Here is a 19,982-nt window from a genome sequence, read left to right as displayed (position 1 = left end):
TTCTAATGAGGAGGAACTAGACAGTTAATATTTTCTTGTCGGTTCATCGATTAAATAAACAAGATTCTATTTGTTTCTTATTGCTTATTATTAAATAACAGACAATTATTTTTTAAAGTAAAAATGAGGTTTAAAGTTTATTTCAAAAATAATAAATATAGGACAAATACACATTTCTCTGATTCAAAACCTTTTTTGCTATCTAATTAACAAAGCATGCGCAGGAATAAATACTCCAGGAATTTCCGATTCTGTCATATTTCCCGAAATGTTTTTAGGTTTGTCAAATGATGGAAAATCAGGTTGATTAGGTAAACCAGGTATGCCAGGTATAGTCGGGTTATATCTCTCTGTGTTAGAAGAACTTTTAAGGGGCCTTAAGTCTCTCTTTCGAGGAATTGATGGTACACTAGGAATTGCTGGCCACGTTGGAAATTCGTCTGCACTTGGCATAGTTGGATTTTGTAACATCCCGCCTCCCGTTACATAACCGTTCATATCACTGGGAAAGGTGAACAATTCTCCGAATCCTGGAAACATAGTTGGAAATGTTATGCCAGTAGAAGGTTTAGGCGAGGGCTTATTTTCCTCTACACCAAGCAATCGACGGCCCCTTGACACTGAAGGCATGCTTGGTATGTTAGGCAGTTCTTTATTACCACCGTTAGGCATCGTTGGCATCCCTTCCATGTTCGGCATTGTTGGAATTCCTTCCATATTTGACCTTGTTGGCATACCTTCCATGTTTGGCATTGTAGGCATTCCTCCCATATCTGGCATTGTTGGCATTCCTTCCATATTTGGCCCTGTAGGCATACCTTCCATGTTTGGCATGGTTGGCATTCCTTCCATATTTGTGAACATATCATTCATTCCAGAAATGTTTGGATATGACGGATTCGATGGAATAGTTGGAATGTTAGGAATATTTGGCATCCCTCCTGTAGGAAGGCCTTCCATGCCACTAGGCAGGGTTGGAACTCCACCCATTCCTGGAAAAATGGGAGGATATGTAATACCTGCGGATGGCTTGGACGTGGATTGATTTTCTTCTATACTAAGTATTCGACGGCCCCTTGAAACTGAAGGCATGCTTGGAATTCCATTATTACCACCGCTGGGCATTGTTGGGATACCATTTACATTAGACATGTTACCCATACTTGGAAAAGTGGGCACTCCATTCATATTTGACATGTTACCAGCGCTGGGCATGGAGGGCATCCCTTCCATGTTTGGCATTGTTGGCATACCTTCCATGTTTGGCATTGTTGGCATTCCTTCCATATTTGGCATTGTTGGCATTCCTCCTATATTTGTGAACATATCATTCATTCCAGAAATATTAGGATATGATGGATTCGATGAAATAGTTGGCATGTTAGGAATATTTGGCATCCCTCCTGTAGGAAGGCCTTCCATGCCACTTGGCATGGTTGGAATTCCACCCATTCCTGGAAAAATGGGAGGATATGTAATACCAGCGGATGGTTTGGACGTAGATTGATTTTCTTCGACACTAAGTAATCGACGGCTCCTTGAAACTGAAGGCATGCTTGGCATTCCATTATTGCCACCGCTGGGCATTGTTGGGAAACCATTTACATTAGACATATTACCCATACTTGGAAAAGTGGGCACTCCATTCATATTTGACATGTTACCAGCGCTTGGCATTGTGGGCATCCCTTCCATGTTTGGCATTGTTGGCATTCCACCCATATTTGGTATTGTTGGCATCCCTTCCATGTTTTTCATTGTTGGCACTCCTTCCATGTTTTGCATTGTTGGAATACCGTTTACGTTAGACATATTACCCATACTGGGAAAAGTGGGCATGCCATTCATATTTGACATGTTACCAGCACTGGGCATAGTGGGCATCCCTTCCATGTTTGGCATTGTTGGCATACCTTCCACGTTTGGCATTGTTGGCACTCCTTCCATATTTGGCATTGTTGGCATTCCTCCCATATTTGTGAACATTCCAGAAATATTTGGATATGATGGATTCGATGAAATAGTTGGCATGTTAGGAATGTTTGGCATCCCTCCAGTAGGAAGGCCTTCATTGCCATTTGACATGGTTGGAATTCCACCCATTCCTGGAAAAATGGGAGGATATGTAATACCAGAGGATGGTTTGGACGTAGATTGATTTTCTTCGACACTAAGTAATCGACGGCCCCTTGAAACTGAAGGCATGCTTGGAATTCCATTATTGTCACCGCTGGGCATTGTCGGGAAACCATTTACATTAGACATATTACCCATACTTGGAAAAGTGGGCACTCCATTCATATTTGACATGTTACCAGCGCTTGGCATTGTGGGCATCCCTTCCATGTTTGGCATTGTTGGCATTCCACCCATATTTGGTATTGTTGGCATCCCTTCCATGTTTTGCATTGTTGGCATTCCTTCCATGTTTGGCATTGTTGGAATACCGTTTACGTTGGACATATTACCCATACTGGGAAAAGTGGGCATTCCATTTATATTTGACATGTTACTAGCACTGGGCATAGTGGGCATCCCTTCCATGCTTGGCATTGTTGGCATTCCTCCCATATTTGTGAACATATCATTCATTCCAGAAATATTTGGATATGACGGATTTGAGGAAATAGTTGGCATGTTAGGAATATTTGGCATCCCTCCAGTAGGAAGACCTTCCATGCCAGTAGGCAAGGTAATCCCACCCATTCCTGGAAAAAAGGGAGGATATGTCCTTCCAGCGGATGGTTTGGAAGTAGATTGATTTTCTTCTGCGCTGAGTAATCGACGACTCTTTGAAAAGGATCCCACGTCTCGAAATTCTTGCTTTCCAGACTCAATATTTGTTCCTAAAAATAAAATTAATTATGAAAGATATTTTTCGAAATTGTGTAAATATATAACAATAATGCTGAATGTTGTTCATTTAAATTGTTAATAATGGTGTGTTAAATAATGTTGTTTCTTTAAGTGGAAATAAAAACCCGAAAAAATATATATTAACATGGGAAGGCTTCTTGATAACTAAAATTCAAGCACAACCGTAAAGAATTTTCTTCATGTCCTCTTGGGAAACCAGAGTAGCTCAAATAAAATCGTGATTCTCTTCCAATGAGAGGACCCAGGCTTGATTCCCAGTGATAGCTTGTCTAAACGAATTTCTCTACAGACTCGTTCCGACCTCAGTGTTAATGAAAATAGTAAAATATCCTCAATGGTAAAAGGATAATGGGTTAAAATATCCTTTCCGTCGGGCTCGCAGTAAAAGGTTTTCGTAGTTTTCCTCTCCTTAAAGCAAATGTGGACTCTAAATTACTTTGCTATGGAGTTATACATTGTTAATCGGAAATCTGAATTTTTTTTTTTTTTTTTTTTTTTTTTTTTTTTTTTTTTTTTTTTTTTTTGCATAATGGTCGTGCTCTCTCGTGCAATTGAAAAAACATCGTGCTTCATGATAAATTTCAAGAAAGAAGGTTTGAAAACTATTTTTCTTCTCTTGCTATCAACCCTAAGAAATTTTTTTCAGAAAACTGACAAAAAATAAATTTTTTAAAAAATAAACACTTTTTGTAACACGCAGCTTAATATACGATAAAGCCAAATAATAACAAAAATATCGATTTTAAATTTCTTGCTGCTTACGTTAATTTTTCTATTGAACGGCTGATAAAAAAATCTTACAAGAGAAAAAATTCTTTTAAACTACTGCACTGTATATTAAAGATATTTCTGATAATATATATACATATATAGAATATCTACTTTAATAATATATATGTTCTATTTTATATGAATAATTTACTTAAATAATTAATTAGCATTTAATTCTAAAAATAAATATTATTTAATGTAAAAAAATGCTCAAAGGTTCGATACCTTTTATACAGTGTTATTTGATAATATAGGATATCTGTATGAAATACCTGCAAATAATATATGTCTATATATTTTATAAAATATCTGTTACTGCATTTGAGGCTAGTGTATTTTGTTTCATGACCAAAATCTGAAGAAATACATTATAAAAAGATCCACTAATTTGCTGAAAATTGTTTGAATTAAAATTTGCTATTTTGTAATGTAATAGTTAAAAATAACTAAAAAAGTTAAATTTAGCTAGTTTAAAAGTTAAGTTAAGTTTAATTAATTGATCTCTTTAATTATTAATCTAATTTAATTAATTGATCTCTTTAATTAATTATTAATTTAATTAATCTCTTAATGCGTTTCTGAGTTCTGCATTTCTTCCATGCTACTTATTTCTAAGTAAAATTTGTATTTTCTTCCATTATTTAAAGCTCAGGACATTATAATCATTATAAAAATATTCTACGTTATGCAAAAAGTGATAAAAATCTAAATTTAAATTTTTTATGTGTTAATTTAAAAAAAAGTTAATTAATTTTCATTAATTTTTTATGTTAATTTATTTTCATTAAATTGGTGTTATTAATTTATTGTTCATTATGATTATTATTTTATTCATTTATTGTTATTATTTCATTAGTATTATTTTAATTATTTATTGTAATTTATTGTTATTTCAATTATTTTTTTTGTTTCTTAACACATTTAATAGTTTACTTTCACCTACGCTATATATTTCTAAGCATAAGTCACATTTTCTGCAATCATTTAAAGCTCGGGACTAAGAAGGTTAAATATATAGTAAGAATGAAAAGAAAAAGAAAAAAATTTCAACTGAAACAATTAAGGCAGTGACATACAGTAGGGGCTTAAAAATCAAGGAACGTAAGTAATTTTGACTTGTTGTAAATTAAGTTAAGTGATAATATATTAGAGCAAAAATCACAGAAGAACTTTTTTGCATTGCTATAGGCTTCATGTGATAATTCTTAACAATTGCGACACTGGAGACTGAGGCCATCATTAAGAGTTGAGACACTGGAGACTGGAGCCATCCTTAACAGTTGAGACACTGGAGACTAAAGCCATCCTTAACAGTTGAGACACTGGAGACTGAGTCCATCTATTATAGTCGAGACTGATACTTTCAGTGGTTCTGACTTAGCGCAATTCGTAGCAAAATAAACAGCTTTGGTCGCTTTCAATGTCGTCTTCATCTGATGGCCTGGAATCTGTTCTAATGCTTAATTTATTATTATTATTATAAATTTTGAGGGTATAATGACTGACACAATGGTTTTTGTATTGGTGTATTTCTTTAATTTTTTTTTTATCATCTGCTTTTTTTAAGCTGCTCTATTTTATTCAAAAATCAATAACTATGTTATTCTACATTATTTCTTGATATAATTATAACATTAAAACAGTTTCTTATAAATTAAACAAATCATTTTCGACACGTTTATAACATGTCATAAACAATTTAAGCCGGATAATAATATCATGCATTATCAGAATAAGTAAGACGGACTGTTTCATTTGAGAGTGTAGTTTAATAGAAAGGAGGAATTCAGGTTTTTTGAACCTGTTTTAATATTTTAAATAATACTCAACTAAACTAAATTTTCAGTCAATTATAAATTACACAGTTAACCGGTAGAATAAAAATTCCGAATAGAATTTTTCGAAAAAATTGACGTCAATAAATAAATATCCTAAGCTGTCTTTCATTCCTCTCCAGATATTATGACATCTGTAAAAAAAGCGAAATTACAGAGTCTTTGACGAATAATCTTAAGTTGAAAATTCCATATTGCAACTTCATTGTTTTTAATGTTATTGCGTATAAAATAAAAATTTCTAAGCAACCAAATAATATTTCTTAAAAATTTAAAAATTATACTAAAAGATCATGGCTTTTATTTCTTAAAACTTACTTTTGTAATCTTTAGTGAAAAAAAAAATTGTACCAATGAGGAACGCAGACTTACCATTATGATCTTTACGGTTTGCATCATTCTTATAAAGGAAGTAGAAGACTTACCATTGTAATCTCTGATACTAACAGTGATGTAGAAATATGAGTACAAAGACTTACTTTTGCAATATCTAACATGCACGAATTGTAAATTAAGGATCACAAACTTACCATAGTAATTTGTATTGCAAACAACACTTGTAAAAATATTGAAAATCGCCGCAATCACAAAAGTATATTTTGATTTATACATCATATTCTGAAAAAAAAAAGAATTATTTATTGAAATGATCAATCTCTAATTTATTGTTTCAGTCTATAGTATAATGTCAAAATAACAAACACTGATAATAGCACTTGTAAAAGATAGTTAGAATCACAAAACCACACCCTGATACATTCATTATATTTTAAAGAGAATAAATGAAATTGAAATGGTAAACGACTATAATAGATTGATAATGAAGAACTTCATTAGCTTAAAAAATGTACCAATTTTTAAAAATAACTCATTATTTCCATTATTAATTATATTTTTCCGCTTCATTTTTTTGGCGTCAGATGATTTAAGTGTTTTAGTTAATATTTTTAGATAACAAATTATAATTTTGCCGTAATTATATTTATTAATTATGTTTATTTTCTTATTCAATGTCTTAAACTTCTCAAGATTTTTATATTAAAAACAATCACAAAAAACTATAACAAGTGCTTCTTTTAGAAAAAAAATTAAGTTAAGAGAATATTTTAAGAAAAGAAGTTTGTTTTAGCCATTTTTCGATTAAAGGTATAACGAAATTTTCAAGTATAATGAAATTTTCAAGTGTAATAGGGAATGTAATGAATAGACAGCTATTTCATCTAACATTTTCAATGTTCTTTTATATAGATATGCAAAATTTTCGGTATCTACTTAAATTTTAATTTTTTTTTAAAAAGCAAGCATAGATTGCCTTCAAGTAGGCAATGACTAATTTATCTAGCTTTGTATTTTAATTTTATTCTTAAATTACGTTTAAATGGAAACACAACATTGGAGATGAGTGGGACACTTTAAAATGTTTTATTTGAACTCTTGCATCCATATTGTTAAGTGCTTTTTAGGGCAATTTACATTAAAAATGACAATATTACAAGTATAAACAGGTTAGTTTACAGAATCTAGAAACAAAATGAAATTTATGTTAATATAAGTGAGAGTTTTTTGTTTGCCATCAAAGTAGTAAAATTAAAATGAGACATGCTTCAAAAAATATTAATTTCTAAGTAATTGCCTAAAATTAGTTTTAAAACCTATTAGAACTAAATTTTGAAACTGGAGGACAATTTCATTTCCTTTTACGTCCATTCCAGTAAATTGAAATAGGCAAATGGCTTCAAAAAATGTGCGTAATTAATTAGTCTAAGAAGTATTTGACCTATGCAAAATAATAATAAAAATACACATTACAACAAAAAAAATAATAAAATTTACACTTTAATTGATATTTTAGGGACATTACTTAATCGTATATTCAAATGCTTTAAGAAGCTCGACATGCTTCGTAATCAACGCGCTCAAATAATTTTTTACAAATTTATCGTTAAAAATAAAAGAATACATTTATCAAAATCAGACAAGCTATTAATGAGAAAGATGATTGTGAAAACAAAACCTGTTTGATTTCTGAAGTAAGCTTAGAAGAGGAGAAAACTATTAGAAAATCCTTTCATTTTTATTGGGCAATAAACTGGTTTAAATGTTTATAATTCCACTTTACTCAACAGTGATTCATCATATTTTTTATTCATTTAATGTTAATTTGTCACTCAAAGTCTATGAACATTTCTGACAAGGATTTTGATATTAATTGTGATTTGACAGATTTCGATATCTCTTTTTCCCTCAATTACGTATTGATTTGTGACCCCCAATGCTCATTCATTATTGAATTTATTTTTTACAAGGATTCTAAACATATTGATTAAGACTAATCCTTACAGAACATTCTTTATATATTTTTATTAAGAATTTACAGTAAAGAAACTTCACAATGACTCACCTTTTAGTGTTGACAAGTATTGTTGAATCAAGCGTTTAATATCTCTTTTAGATAAATATTGAAACAGATTAGGAAGGAAAACAGCTTTACAGTGAAATTAAACAGTATCCTGGAGGTTTCTTCTCGATAAATATTGTAACGAATGTTATATATTAGGAATGAAAACAGCTTTACAGTGAAATTAAACAGTATCCAGGAGGTTTCTTTTCGATAAATATTGTAACAAATGTGATATATTAGGAATGAAAACAGCTTTACAGTGAAATTAAACAGTATCCAGGAGGTTTCTTTTAGATAAATATTGCAACGAATGTTATATATTAGGAATGAAAACAGCTTTACAGTGAAATTAAACAGTATCCAGGAGGTTTCTTTTAGATAAATATTGTAACGAATGTTATACATTAGGAATGAAAACTGCTTTACAGTGAAATTAAACAGTATCCAGGAGGTTTCTTTACAGATTTTCATTGAAAACAAATCCTTACTTCTTACACATTAGCATTAAAAACATAAAATATTCTTTAAACAATATAATACTATGTACTTATTAGTAGGGTAGTTAAGAGAAACTAATAAAAAATAAATTAGGAAATATTTTAGTAAGTGTTTGATTATTAATTTTTAAGCAACACTTCGATTGATTGAGATATTAATAAAGAATTAATTAGGAAATACTTAGATAAATGTTTGTTCATTAATTTTAACTCAATACATAGGAAATATTAATAAAAATTAATTAAGTGCTTGTCTATTAATTTAACACAATTCAAAGGATAAGTTAAGATTATTTAGAAAATAATTAAGTAAGTGTCTGTTTATTAATTTTTAATTTCCTGATCTAAAGAATTAGTTCTTTTTTCAAATGCGAATTATTCTATTTATTGTAAACAGGTTATTCAACTTGATGTTTTTTGAAACGAATTGTTTTTTAATATTACTCGTAAATCAGATTAGTTTTGTAAATTACATATAAACACAAATTATCTAGAGTGCCATTTTTGTGAAAGCTATTAGAGATAACATATTCGTACAATCCAGTCAAGTGAAGAACAAAATTAATTTTAAGGCAAATCTTATAAAAATGAGGTCTAAGATAAAGGACACCATAGCAAGGGAGATCATTGCAAATTCTCTTTCACCCTCATTATGCTATAGAAAATTTAAGAAAAACAAAAAGTGAGTTCAGGAAAACCTAGAGTAAGCCATGAAGTTTGAATTGGTAAAAAGAAAATATGAAAAAGCAGTCAAATTATTTACTGGAAGAGTTATTTACTCCACTGCTTAATCCTAAGTTATCATCGCTTCATTCTTTAAAAATTTCTTTTCAGTTCATGGCTTACTCTAAATTTGCTTCAACTCACTTTTTCTATACTTTAAATTAATTATGGAGGTGAAAGAGACGAAAGCCCTCTTAATCTAATAATTACTTCAGTCCCATATTTTTAAAAAAAATTTTGTAAAAAAAGTTAAAAATTTATATACGATGATCAAAGCACAGCAGCGAAAAATAGCTTATGTATTTAATTTTATGTGCTATTTTTTAATACTGCCATTTATGAGTGAATATGCAAAATTGAATGTTATAATTTGGTTTTAAAGAATGAAGGGTCAAAAATACTATCGCATCACTAGTAAGAAAGGTAAAATACAAGAATGAACGACAACATGATTGAGGAATAAAAATGAGAAATGCAGTTGCAATCATAAGAGTATTATTTTGGCATTTTCCATCCCTCCGTCATCAATTCACAAGATAGCAATTATACATTTTTTCATGCTTAAACTTTAATTGGCAATATGTTTTACGGATTCCTTTTTAATATAAATTTTAAAATGTTAAAAGTTAAGGGTGGTCATTACAGAGCACCCCGTAAACTAAAAATTGCTGTGCTCAATTTACATATATGCTTTTGGCATATAGATTTCAAAAATACTCCATCATTAAACTAAATATTGCTTGAATTCTCTAATATTTTACCAAAACTAGTTTTGTCATAGAAAATAAAAACAAAATGAAAGAAATTCAAATTTAAAAAATAAACCCAATATGAATTAAAATGACTTACTGAAGATGATTTAAGATGAAACTTGAATACTCCATCAAACAACTTACCTGATTTTATACTCTAAAAAATGGGACGTTTGTTATCATAAAATTTTATTTCTTAATTACTTCCGTAAACATGCCTTATCATCTTTATTTAATTTCCATTCTCTTGGAATTCTGTAATATAACACTCAAATAATTTATTTTCATTTAAAAACATCAAGCAAATAATAGGGTGGTATGGTACATGGGACTAATGTTCACAAACGGAATATTTTTATTACTTATCACTCAAAATTGTTCTGCAGATTTTAGTAGATTAACAAAACTGTGTTACATATGTAGCTGAATGATAACACGCTTAATTATTAAGTAGCAAATTAAAAAAGCAAAGTTTTTTATGGTTTAAAAGTAAATTATTAAATTCCTTTTAACTGCTACTTAATCGTTTTCATAAATGAATATGCTTATTACATATTTTAATAGTCACTTTTGATTTGCCTTTTTATTGCCATGATTGGTTATTTAAACCAATCATGAGTTTAGATGAACAAATTACTCCATGGGGCTTATGGGGATACATAGTTGTGGTCTATAGTTGTGACCTATTTATACGATACACATCTATACACAATTATGTGTCCCAGTATGACATGCATGATATCGATATGACATGACATGCATGATGGCAGTGACATATCAATATTAACAGGGCTCTCATCAATCTTAAGAAAATGTCACAGTAGAAGTAAATTAATGTTAGCAGGCATTTCTTTTTTTAAGACACTTACATGTATAGTTTCAAAAAGAAAAAATAATAACATCGAGTAGGGGATCACAAATGTATTGAAGATTCGAGGTTTGTCTCATTTTCGTTACCGATGTTGCAATTTTTAATTAAGACTCTTGCATGCATACCTTGACGCAATATTTATTTAAAGTTACTTGAATCAGAAGTTATCGGAAACTGTAGATTACTACAATATTTATCCCTATAATGTAGATATGATATATACTGGTGTCCTTTTCATATATTTTATTTCTGACTCTCCAATTACAAGCGAAAATATATTTTGGCATTTTTTAATTACAATAACAGTCTAATAGCTACTAAAAAATCTGTTAGATATTCGGAATTAGATTTGTACTAAAATATAAAATCCAAAAAAAAGTAGTTAAATTTTTTTTTCCATTTATATTCAAAAATTTATCACTAATTGATTTTGTAAATTAAAGAAGTTTCAATAATGAATAAATGTTTCTTTTGGATCTAAATAAATGCAAATAAGTGCAAAAATTATTGATTGGATGTTAGGAGGATTTCACCTTGACCGTATAAAAAGACACCGGTATTTCATGCTGTATTTCATAACCATAAATTATTAAAAATCATAAACAAAATATTTTTAATTTATTTTTACCTAAATTAATACAAAATAATGAGAAAATGGGAAAAATATGTTTAGTTAAAATTCTGCGTCAAAGGGTTACAGTTGCAGTGTAATAGCAAATGGATTAAACAGATCTAATTTAATTTTGCCAGCAATTGAAAATTTCCCCCCATGATTATCAGGTTTAATATATTAGTTTAAATTGTTTGCATGTTGTTGTTAAAATTATTGCAAATTTGCGAAAATAAAAATCTAATGGCGAAGTGTAGCATTTGCTACCCCACTTTAAATATTCTAGAAAAATCTCCCGTTAAAGTGAGAGAAGTTCGAATTTATGCAATTATCAAACAACAATTATTAAAATAAACATTGTTAAGATTATTACGCAAGGCTGCATGTTAAGATTAATTTTTTTTTCCATTTTAATTTTAATTGCTTTTTATTAGTAACAAAAGATTTAATAATTGATTAATTTCATGACTTGTATACATTGTCACTATACCGTGGGACTAGTATGAATGAAAATAACTTTTTTTTAAAAGTATTCATTCAAATCAGCTTATGTGTAATTCAAAAATGAATACAAACTTTCAAAATTTGTTTGAAAAAGAATACTAATATACGTTCAAATAATGATTAATAAGCTACTTTGTCAAATTTACAAAAAAATTTCACATTAGCTCCCCTTTCCACTATATAGTTAGGTCATTGTAAGTCAAATATTCCCTTACTTTCCCATTAATTACTCACGAACCTTGATCCTACCATGGGCTAAATGGTAATTTTAACATTAGCTGCCCTTTCCACTATATAGTTAGGTCATTGTAAATCAAATAATCCCTTATTATCCCATTAATTACTCTCGAGGCTTGATCCTACCATGGGCTAAATGGTAATTTTCACATCAGCTATCCTTTCCACTATATAGTTAGGCCATTGTAAGTCAAATAATCCCTTATTTTCCTATTAATTACTTGTGAGGCTTGACCCTACCAAGGGCTAAATGGTAAAAGATAAATAAGATAAGAAGTGTAGTTTTAGCATGGAAGCAAAATTCAACCGTTAGACAAAAATATAAAGAAACAAATACAAAGTGCGACTATTTATTTCCAGGGCTGATCTTGTAAATATTATTTGAATTAACTTTTGTTACTTTAGAATATTCTGATTTTCAAAATTATAGTTCTTATTATCGCACATTCAGCAAAAAAGAGGGGGGAAAAATACAAAACTAAAAATTAAATTTAACTGAATAAATGGTTCTTATGCCATGTACTAAGTTGTATGATAAAATTACTGAATTTTACCACAATTACCAAATTTTATTTCACGTAACAAAACCATATTTTATTGTTAGTTTTACTAAAATTAACAATTAAGTATTAATAATTTAACCTAGTTTTACTAAATTTTACAAAGCAGTTGTGTAAAAAATATCACATTTTTTGGTATTTCCATATAGGCAGAAACATAGTAAATTTTATAAAATTCCGGTAGTTTTGATTGTTTTTTTTTTACTGTGTACGTAGTTCTGTAACTATTCAAATATATGAGGATAGTGTTGTACCTAGAATCAATTTCACATTTTCTACAAAATGCAATGATTCAAATAATTTTGAAATCTTTGCAGAAAATGCAAGATTATTCCGAGATATCTTAACATGACTTTCATGTTTTTGTGGAGAATATCAGTTATTAAAAAACAAAAAAAAAGATTTAATATGCATTGAAAGTTTTGGCTTATTTGATGCACCATCTTTGAAAATTTCCACGGTTTGAGAAATACTAAATTGAAACTAGTTTTTTCGATAAAAATGACCTGAAAAATGTCGCGATTCTAGATACTTTATCACGTTCTTTATCATGCTGGTAATCCACACTAGGATCATAAATATTAGAACTTTTCTCGAAGATTTACGAATGATAAGAAAATAGGACGTTGTAACATTAAATTATGATTCAATCAACTTACATTATTATAAAACTAATTTTTAAAGGGCTCTTTTCTATTATAAAATACTAAATAAGTTTACAATTACTAATTGTAAGATGCAGAAATCGATTAAATCCACTTTTTGAAACAGCTTTGAATATAAATATCAAAACACTTGATTCAGTCATATGTTTTTATATTTATAATGAATTTCCTAAATAATAAGGACCCCTAAGCGAAAAAAAAATTGTATTAAAAGTCTTATTATGAAAGGCGGCGTTTATAAAAATAATGAAAATTATTTCATCACAAATCCACTGTTCTATTGAGATTTTGCGCAGTGATTGGTACAATAATGAGTGAGAATTCTTAAAATTCAAATCAAATGCACAGAACAAGATTATGTAATATATTTATGTTTTCTGAGACTTATTTTTGCAGAAATTCTGAAACATTCTTCCAAATTCTACCACACCCAACTGTATACTCAATTGTTCTCTATAGTTAATTTTAGATTAAAAATTTGCTTATTGCATAAACATTTTAATTTCTTCCTCGTAAAAAGTTTTTATGAATTAAGCAGTTTACTGCATAAATTGATTAAATTCATTAATGACAATTTGACAGTGACTAACGTTAACATTGATAAAATTTTTTGACATGTCTTTTAATTAATAAATAAAGGAAGAAAAATAATATCATCTCTTTCTTGAGTGCATATGATGCAAACAATGATTAGGTATCCAACTGAAACAAAACCGTGCCTGATTTTAGCTGTTATTATTAATAATTTTTCTGCAAAACTAATGTTGTGAAAAACATAACATTTTTGAAATCATGGTAGGTAACTTTATTTTAGTCAGTAGTATTTTGTATTGTCAGTAGTATTGATAAGTTTAGAGAATATATAATTTTATTAATGTCACAGTAAAGGTTGTATAATGTCACACAGTAATGGTTGTAAAAGCGTATCTGTATATTTTGAAACAAATTTTTTTGTTGTTGCCAAACTTGAACTTTTTAAAAGAAAACCTAGTGAAGACCAACGTAAAAAAAAAAAAAAATGTGAGTAATTGAATCATGACAATGATATAGTCGGACTTCTATTTAACGATCTTCCATTTTGTGAATTTCCCTATTCTGCGATTTTTTTTTTTTTTTTTGAGGAACCAAGAACATTTTGGAAATTTCTTCGTAAAATAACTTCCAAATAGCGAAGAGAATTTTCTATTAACGAACTTTTCTTTGAGATCCACTTACCCTATTTCCCAAAATATTTTTCAGAACATTTCAAACTTGTTAACGCCTTTTATGGGAAAATCACCTTGAATTGATTTTCGCAGCCACTTAGCTTTTAGAGAAGGCAGTAAAATCCTTTTTTATCTGTATTTCATAAAGGAATCCATGCCGAAAATCAATTTGCGAGAAAGCATAACAGAAATTTCTAAAGCACGGAGCTGCGATGTTACAGATCGTACTATTCGTAACAGTTTTGCTCAAGTTGTATTCTTAGTCAGCGCGGAGAAATTAAAAAGTGTGGAGGATGCTTTAGAAAAACAAAAAAATGAGTTCAGCTAAGAGAGAACCATGAAATTAACGATGAGTAATGATTTTCTTTTTATTGATTTTGAGGCTGCAACCACAGAGACATTAACTGAATCGGATATTTCGGACAGAGGGAAGAATAAAAAGAATACAGCAATAAATTGTAATGAAGAAGATGAAGACAGACATGTTGAAGAAATCACCTTCATATATGATGAAATTTTTTTGAAATAATTTGATAGTAATTTACAAGATAAAGGTGTATCACTCGCTATTTTAATTATGTCTAGTGCTTATGAATTCAGAACCTGTTCATGTATTTCAAATGGTGATTTTCTATTTAACGAATTTTGTGTATAAGGAACTTCTTTATCGAGATTTAGCGACTTCGTTAAATAGATGTCCGACAGTATTTATTGTTATAGTTGAATATTTAAAATTGAAAAATATATCGATTTAGGGGATTAACTTTGTAATTTCTTCTTATTTGACACTTTAAATTCTTTGTATTTAAAACTTACTCGAATATTAAAAAATAAATGGAAAATGAGATTATTCCCGAAATAACATAATTTCGTCATCGCTTAGAAAGCATGCCCACGAATCCCAATAATACATTATGTTTGTTATTATTTTATAGACTTTATCAAAGTATTATATGGAAGTAATATACACTTTTTGCGAAACGTGGTTATAAATTAGAAAACAAAAGTGTAAATAAAGACTATTTTTTGATGATATCCCCCTCCTACGAAAACCATAGACCGAATTTACTTTAAAAAATGGTATCTCAAAATGGAACAAAAATGTGTCAATAAAATAGCTGAAAAGCAAATATAGTCGAAACCTCTATGTAATTAAAAATGAGTAAAATTACAACAACTCATTTTTAAGCAACTCAAAATAGGAGGAGGGAATGCGTGAGAGATATGTTCGTTTGCTGGGTTCGAACCTCGTAGTAGGATGCCACCATAGTTGTTCATCATAGTTCAGGCTTCATATAGTGTCGCCCAAATAACAAATCATCCAATTTTAATGTTACGAAAGGTTGCAATTTTAAAAATGTCGCCCTAGTACCTACATCTCAAAAACTTTCAAAGAAATGGGATGCGTTCCAAATTTTCCCTAACCGTGTACAACTATGGCGATCCTACTACGAATCTGGAGGTTCGAATTCTGCTGGAAGCCAGCCTCTTACACATATATTGCTCCCTCCACACCACTTATGAAACAAGGTCAAAAATGAGTATATGATGTTTCAGTTTTAAATATGTGGAGTTTTCAAATTCTGTTTCGGTGCTATTTTGACTCATTTTTCTTCATTTTAGAGAAACCCTTTTTTTACATTGGTTTAACAGTAAAAAAAAGCTGAATAAAATATTTTTTTGTGATTGTTGTCAGTCTTAAAAAAATAGAAAGAAATAGAACATATTATGATAGATAAAATTAAGGTGGAAATTATGCGAGAAAACTTTTCTAACAGTTTTAGAAGTTATCGGACCTTCAATAACTTCATTAGGCACAATGTGCAAGAAACCTGGTGGAGAGGTGCACATGCCTTTTCATTTTAAGAAATTATTGATTCAATTCTTTCAGTTAGACACTATACTATGCATTTTATTATACATATATTTTTTTAATCAAAAAACTTAATAAAGGGTACACAAAAAAGATATTCAAAATGTCTCTAGAATTTTCTATATTCTACAAAAAAGTATAATTCAAATCACATAAAATTTACTGCAACAACTGATTTAAAAATAAAAGAATATTAAACACCGATAATCTAACAGATTTTCTCCTAAAATATATGTTTCAAACAAATCAGGAAATATATTTCGATTTCACACCATACTATTAGATCTTTATACAATTTGCACTCTACGAAGCAAATTTAAATTAGTACTATACTAAAAAAAATTTGTAAAAAGTAGCTCTTAAATTTTTCTTTCACTGAAATGTTTTCATCCGAACTGTAACATTACACAATTTATAATGCATTTTATTTTTCCAAATCATATTATTTATTTATTTTATTACTATTTATTTTAATAAATTGCAATGTAAGCTTTTTATGTTTCGATAAATAAAAAGTAGCTTTATTACGGATTTAAAAAATGAAGCTACAAATAAAAATTCGGAAATTTCGAAAAATTATTTTATACGACGCGATTTTATCCTCTCTGTCTAACTTAAGATCTAAAATGTTAATGTTGTTTAAACAAATTTTTAAGAAAAGAATAATCTAGTCATTTTTTTAGGAATATGCATTTTTTGTGCATAAGATAAATGTTTTATGATTCTTAATCATAAACTTGGGAGATTTTGATGCGATTTTTAGGATATTTTCTTAGTATGTTGAAACAATTTACATTACATTATAATTTTTTTTTAAATCTAAAATACAAATGAAAAAACCAATTTGACACATAATTTTACACTTTTTACCAAACATAACACATGATGCTTTATCTTAAGGCATAAATTACATAGAATTAGTTGTTACACATATGATAACTTTAAATCATTGCATTTTAACATTTCAAATCAAAAATGCTCAAATCTTGATAAATTTTGTCCCATTTTAAGATCTCTTGAGTACAGACACATCTCAACTAATGTGCAAAACTCATGATTTTTATTGATTTTGGTACAAAAATATTGGATTGCAATCCTTTACGAAAAAATCGAGGTATAAATGAGGTATGAACGAGGTATATTTTAAAGGTATAAAGGAGGTTGTTATTTAAATACGTTTTTTAGGTTGAAAAGGGTGCAAATAAATACCACAAATATACCTCCAGAGGTATATATGTTTCAACCTCAGGTATCTAATTTTATGCTTGTAGACGTATATATGTATTTATCAACCTGTGGTGTGTCGTTTTCACTTCAGGTTGTTATAAATCAACCTCAGGTGTATTTTGTTCTACCTCAGGTGATTATTTTCAGCCTCAGGTATCTAATTTTATGCTTGTAGAGGTATATATTTTTCTACCTAAAGTGTGCCATTTTACACTTCTGGTTGTTATAAATCAACCTGAAGTGTATTTTCAACACTTGGAAAGGTTATTTTTTATTAACGTCATGTGTTCCATGTTCTACCTTAGGTTATTATTTCGTAACCTCAAGTATATATTTTTTGTATTTTTAGAAGTATTAATTTATCATTCAAGAGATGCGACATTTTACACTTCAGGCTTATGTAGCTCAACCTAAAGCTGTTTTTTTTAGTACTTACGAAGGTGAGGTGTTATACGGACCATCTAGTTTAGCTATAAAAAAAGTTTCATGTGCATAATTCCTCTGTAATTTTAATAGATTGAATTGAATCATCTTAAAATAACACTTATACAAATTCTACAATTAGTAAAAATTATTTATGGGAACTCATATTTTTAGAAGATAGTTGTCTAAGGTGCTTGAATTTCTAAAGCTATAAGACTACAAATTTAAATAATTAGTCAGCTGAAATTCAAATTACTTTTATTTAAAACTAATATTTCATTTTTTTACAAACCAACAAAATTATTTTAAATACTGCTTCCGTCTACCTGTTGAAACTTGTAATTATTGGAACCTAGAAGACGAAAAAATGAATTAGTAAGAAAGTCATATTTACAATAATAGTGGCAGGTTTTAAAATATTAGAAATTTTTTTTATGATTTAAATTAACTGGATGAAATTAATTTTCTTTTTCAGATAAATAGTACTACTCTTCTGACATTTCTGTTCAATCCTCGTAGCTAAAAAGCATGACAGGTACCACAGCCACAAAATAAAATACGCAGAGAGTACTACCATTAACAACATTTACAGAAATTCAAATATATAATTCCAATCCTTTTATTCAATTTTAACGCTTTTTATTTTTCTATACATCTGGTATCATTATGGTACTTGTAAGTTTGATAATTAGATTTTCGTTCTTTTTTTCTTAGAAATCTTTAAACTCAATAAACCTAGTCTATATTTTTAAACTTTCTGTCATTTGACGCTGATTCTGAAAAGGACTTCAGTTATTCTCCATCACATCAGAGTTCCTTAAAAAATAGTTATTTTAATATTTTTAATCTACATAATCAAAAATCAACAATCGTTTAATAAATTAAAATTTTAAAGTTATGTGCCAATTTTTATTCTTTTTTTACACTCAATCGAATAGAACAAATTACAAGCTGATAAGGAGCATTTATTTTAAAGTTGTGAGTAATTTTATGTGAGGAAAATGTCTGAGAGAGAATGATTTGAAATAATACTTTTAAAATAAGTTGAGTACAATATCTCCTATATAACTTATAATACCGAGCAAAATAAAACTAATAGTTAGCTGTAACAAACATCTGTTTTATTATAAAAAATCATCCCATAGGATGAAATTTAAAAAAAATGTATATTACTTTCAACAATAAATGTTTATTATTTGCAATTGATTTTATTCCATTCAACCTTAAAATTGCATAAGAAACTATACTGACTTATTTCTAAAAAATTTAAGATTTCCGAAAGTCGCTAATTTTTGAAGTAGTGAACTATAAACAGCTGCATAAAAATGCTCATAACCTTGAAACAAATTGTCATATTAACTTGAAATCGGATTTAATTTAATTCTGCTCAGTATTCTAATAAGTAATAACAATCTACTTAGTAAATAACTAACGTGGGTAAATTGCGAAAAAATAACATGAAATGAAAATAGCAGTTTTATGATCAAACATGAAGAAGTGAGCTAGTACAGTTACTAGTTTTCAATTATCAAATATCTAACAAACTATTATTATCAACAATTACATAAATTCTGTAGTTTATTAGGTGAGATTTCTTTCTCTTTTTGGTATAAATTCAGAGCTATTTCCTAGGGGAAGGCTGTGCAGTAGCTTGCTAGTCACTTCTTCTTCGCTGCTGCACATGTGCTATTTACAGCCTCTAGGTCATCTCAGCAATATCAGGGAACTGTGGATAAGCAAGCTCTGTAAAAAAAAAAAAGAAAAAGAAAAAAAAATTTACTTTTACTGCTCCTTTACTAGTTTTTTCCTATTTTTAATAAAAAGATTTTGCTCCAGATGTTTTGCTGTTCTTAATTTTGCTTAATGTTTTAAAATACGTGCTGTATCCAGATTTTATACAAAGTTATGAAACATGTATTGCAATTTAAATTACTATTTTCTCTAAAAGGAG

General features: G+C 28.9%; 1 protein-coding gene across 1 annotated transcript; it reads right to left on the bottom strand.

Moving 5' to 3' along the window:
* Positions 1–108: 108 nt before the first annotated feature.
* On the bottom strand, positions 109–10,009 carry LOC107455588 (collagen alpha-2(IV) chain). Its single transcript, XM_016073216.3, has 3 exons — positions 9,954–10,009; positions 6,014–6,101; positions 109–2,846 (listed from the first exon to the last, which is right to left on the bottom strand). The coding sequence occupies exons 2-3, from the start codon at positions 6,096–6,098 to the stop codon at positions 199–201; spliced, it is 2,733 nt and encodes a 910-aa protein (XP_015928702.1). The 5' UTR covers positions 6,099–6,101; positions 9,954–10,009; the 3' UTR covers positions 109–198.
* Between the last annotated feature and the right edge of the window lie 9,973 nt (positions 10,010–19,982).

Source organism: Parasteatoda tepidariorum, chromosome X1, assembly GCF_043381705.1.
Source record: "Parasteatoda tepidariorum isolate YZ-2023 chromosome X1, CAS_Ptep_4.0, whole genome shotgun sequence".
NCBI classification, from domain to species: domain Eukaryota; kingdom Metazoa; phylum Arthropoda; class Arachnida; order Araneae; family Theridiidae; genus Parasteatoda; species Parasteatoda tepidariorum.
The sequence above is the reverse complement of the archived record's forward strand: the minus strand, read 5'-3'. Positions and strand labels throughout refer to the sequence as shown.

What these genes read in the sequence shown, in the direction of transcription:
- LOC107455588 (XM_016073216.3), bottom strand. Translation starts at nt 6,098, where the DNA reads ATGATGTATAAATCAAAATATACTTTTGTGATTGCGGCGATTTTCAAT. An exon ending in TTGCAATACAAATTACTATG is followed by an intron (nt 2,847 to 6,013) that starts GTAAGTTTGTGA and finishes TTTTATTTTTAG; the next exon opens with GAACAAATATTGAGTCTGGA.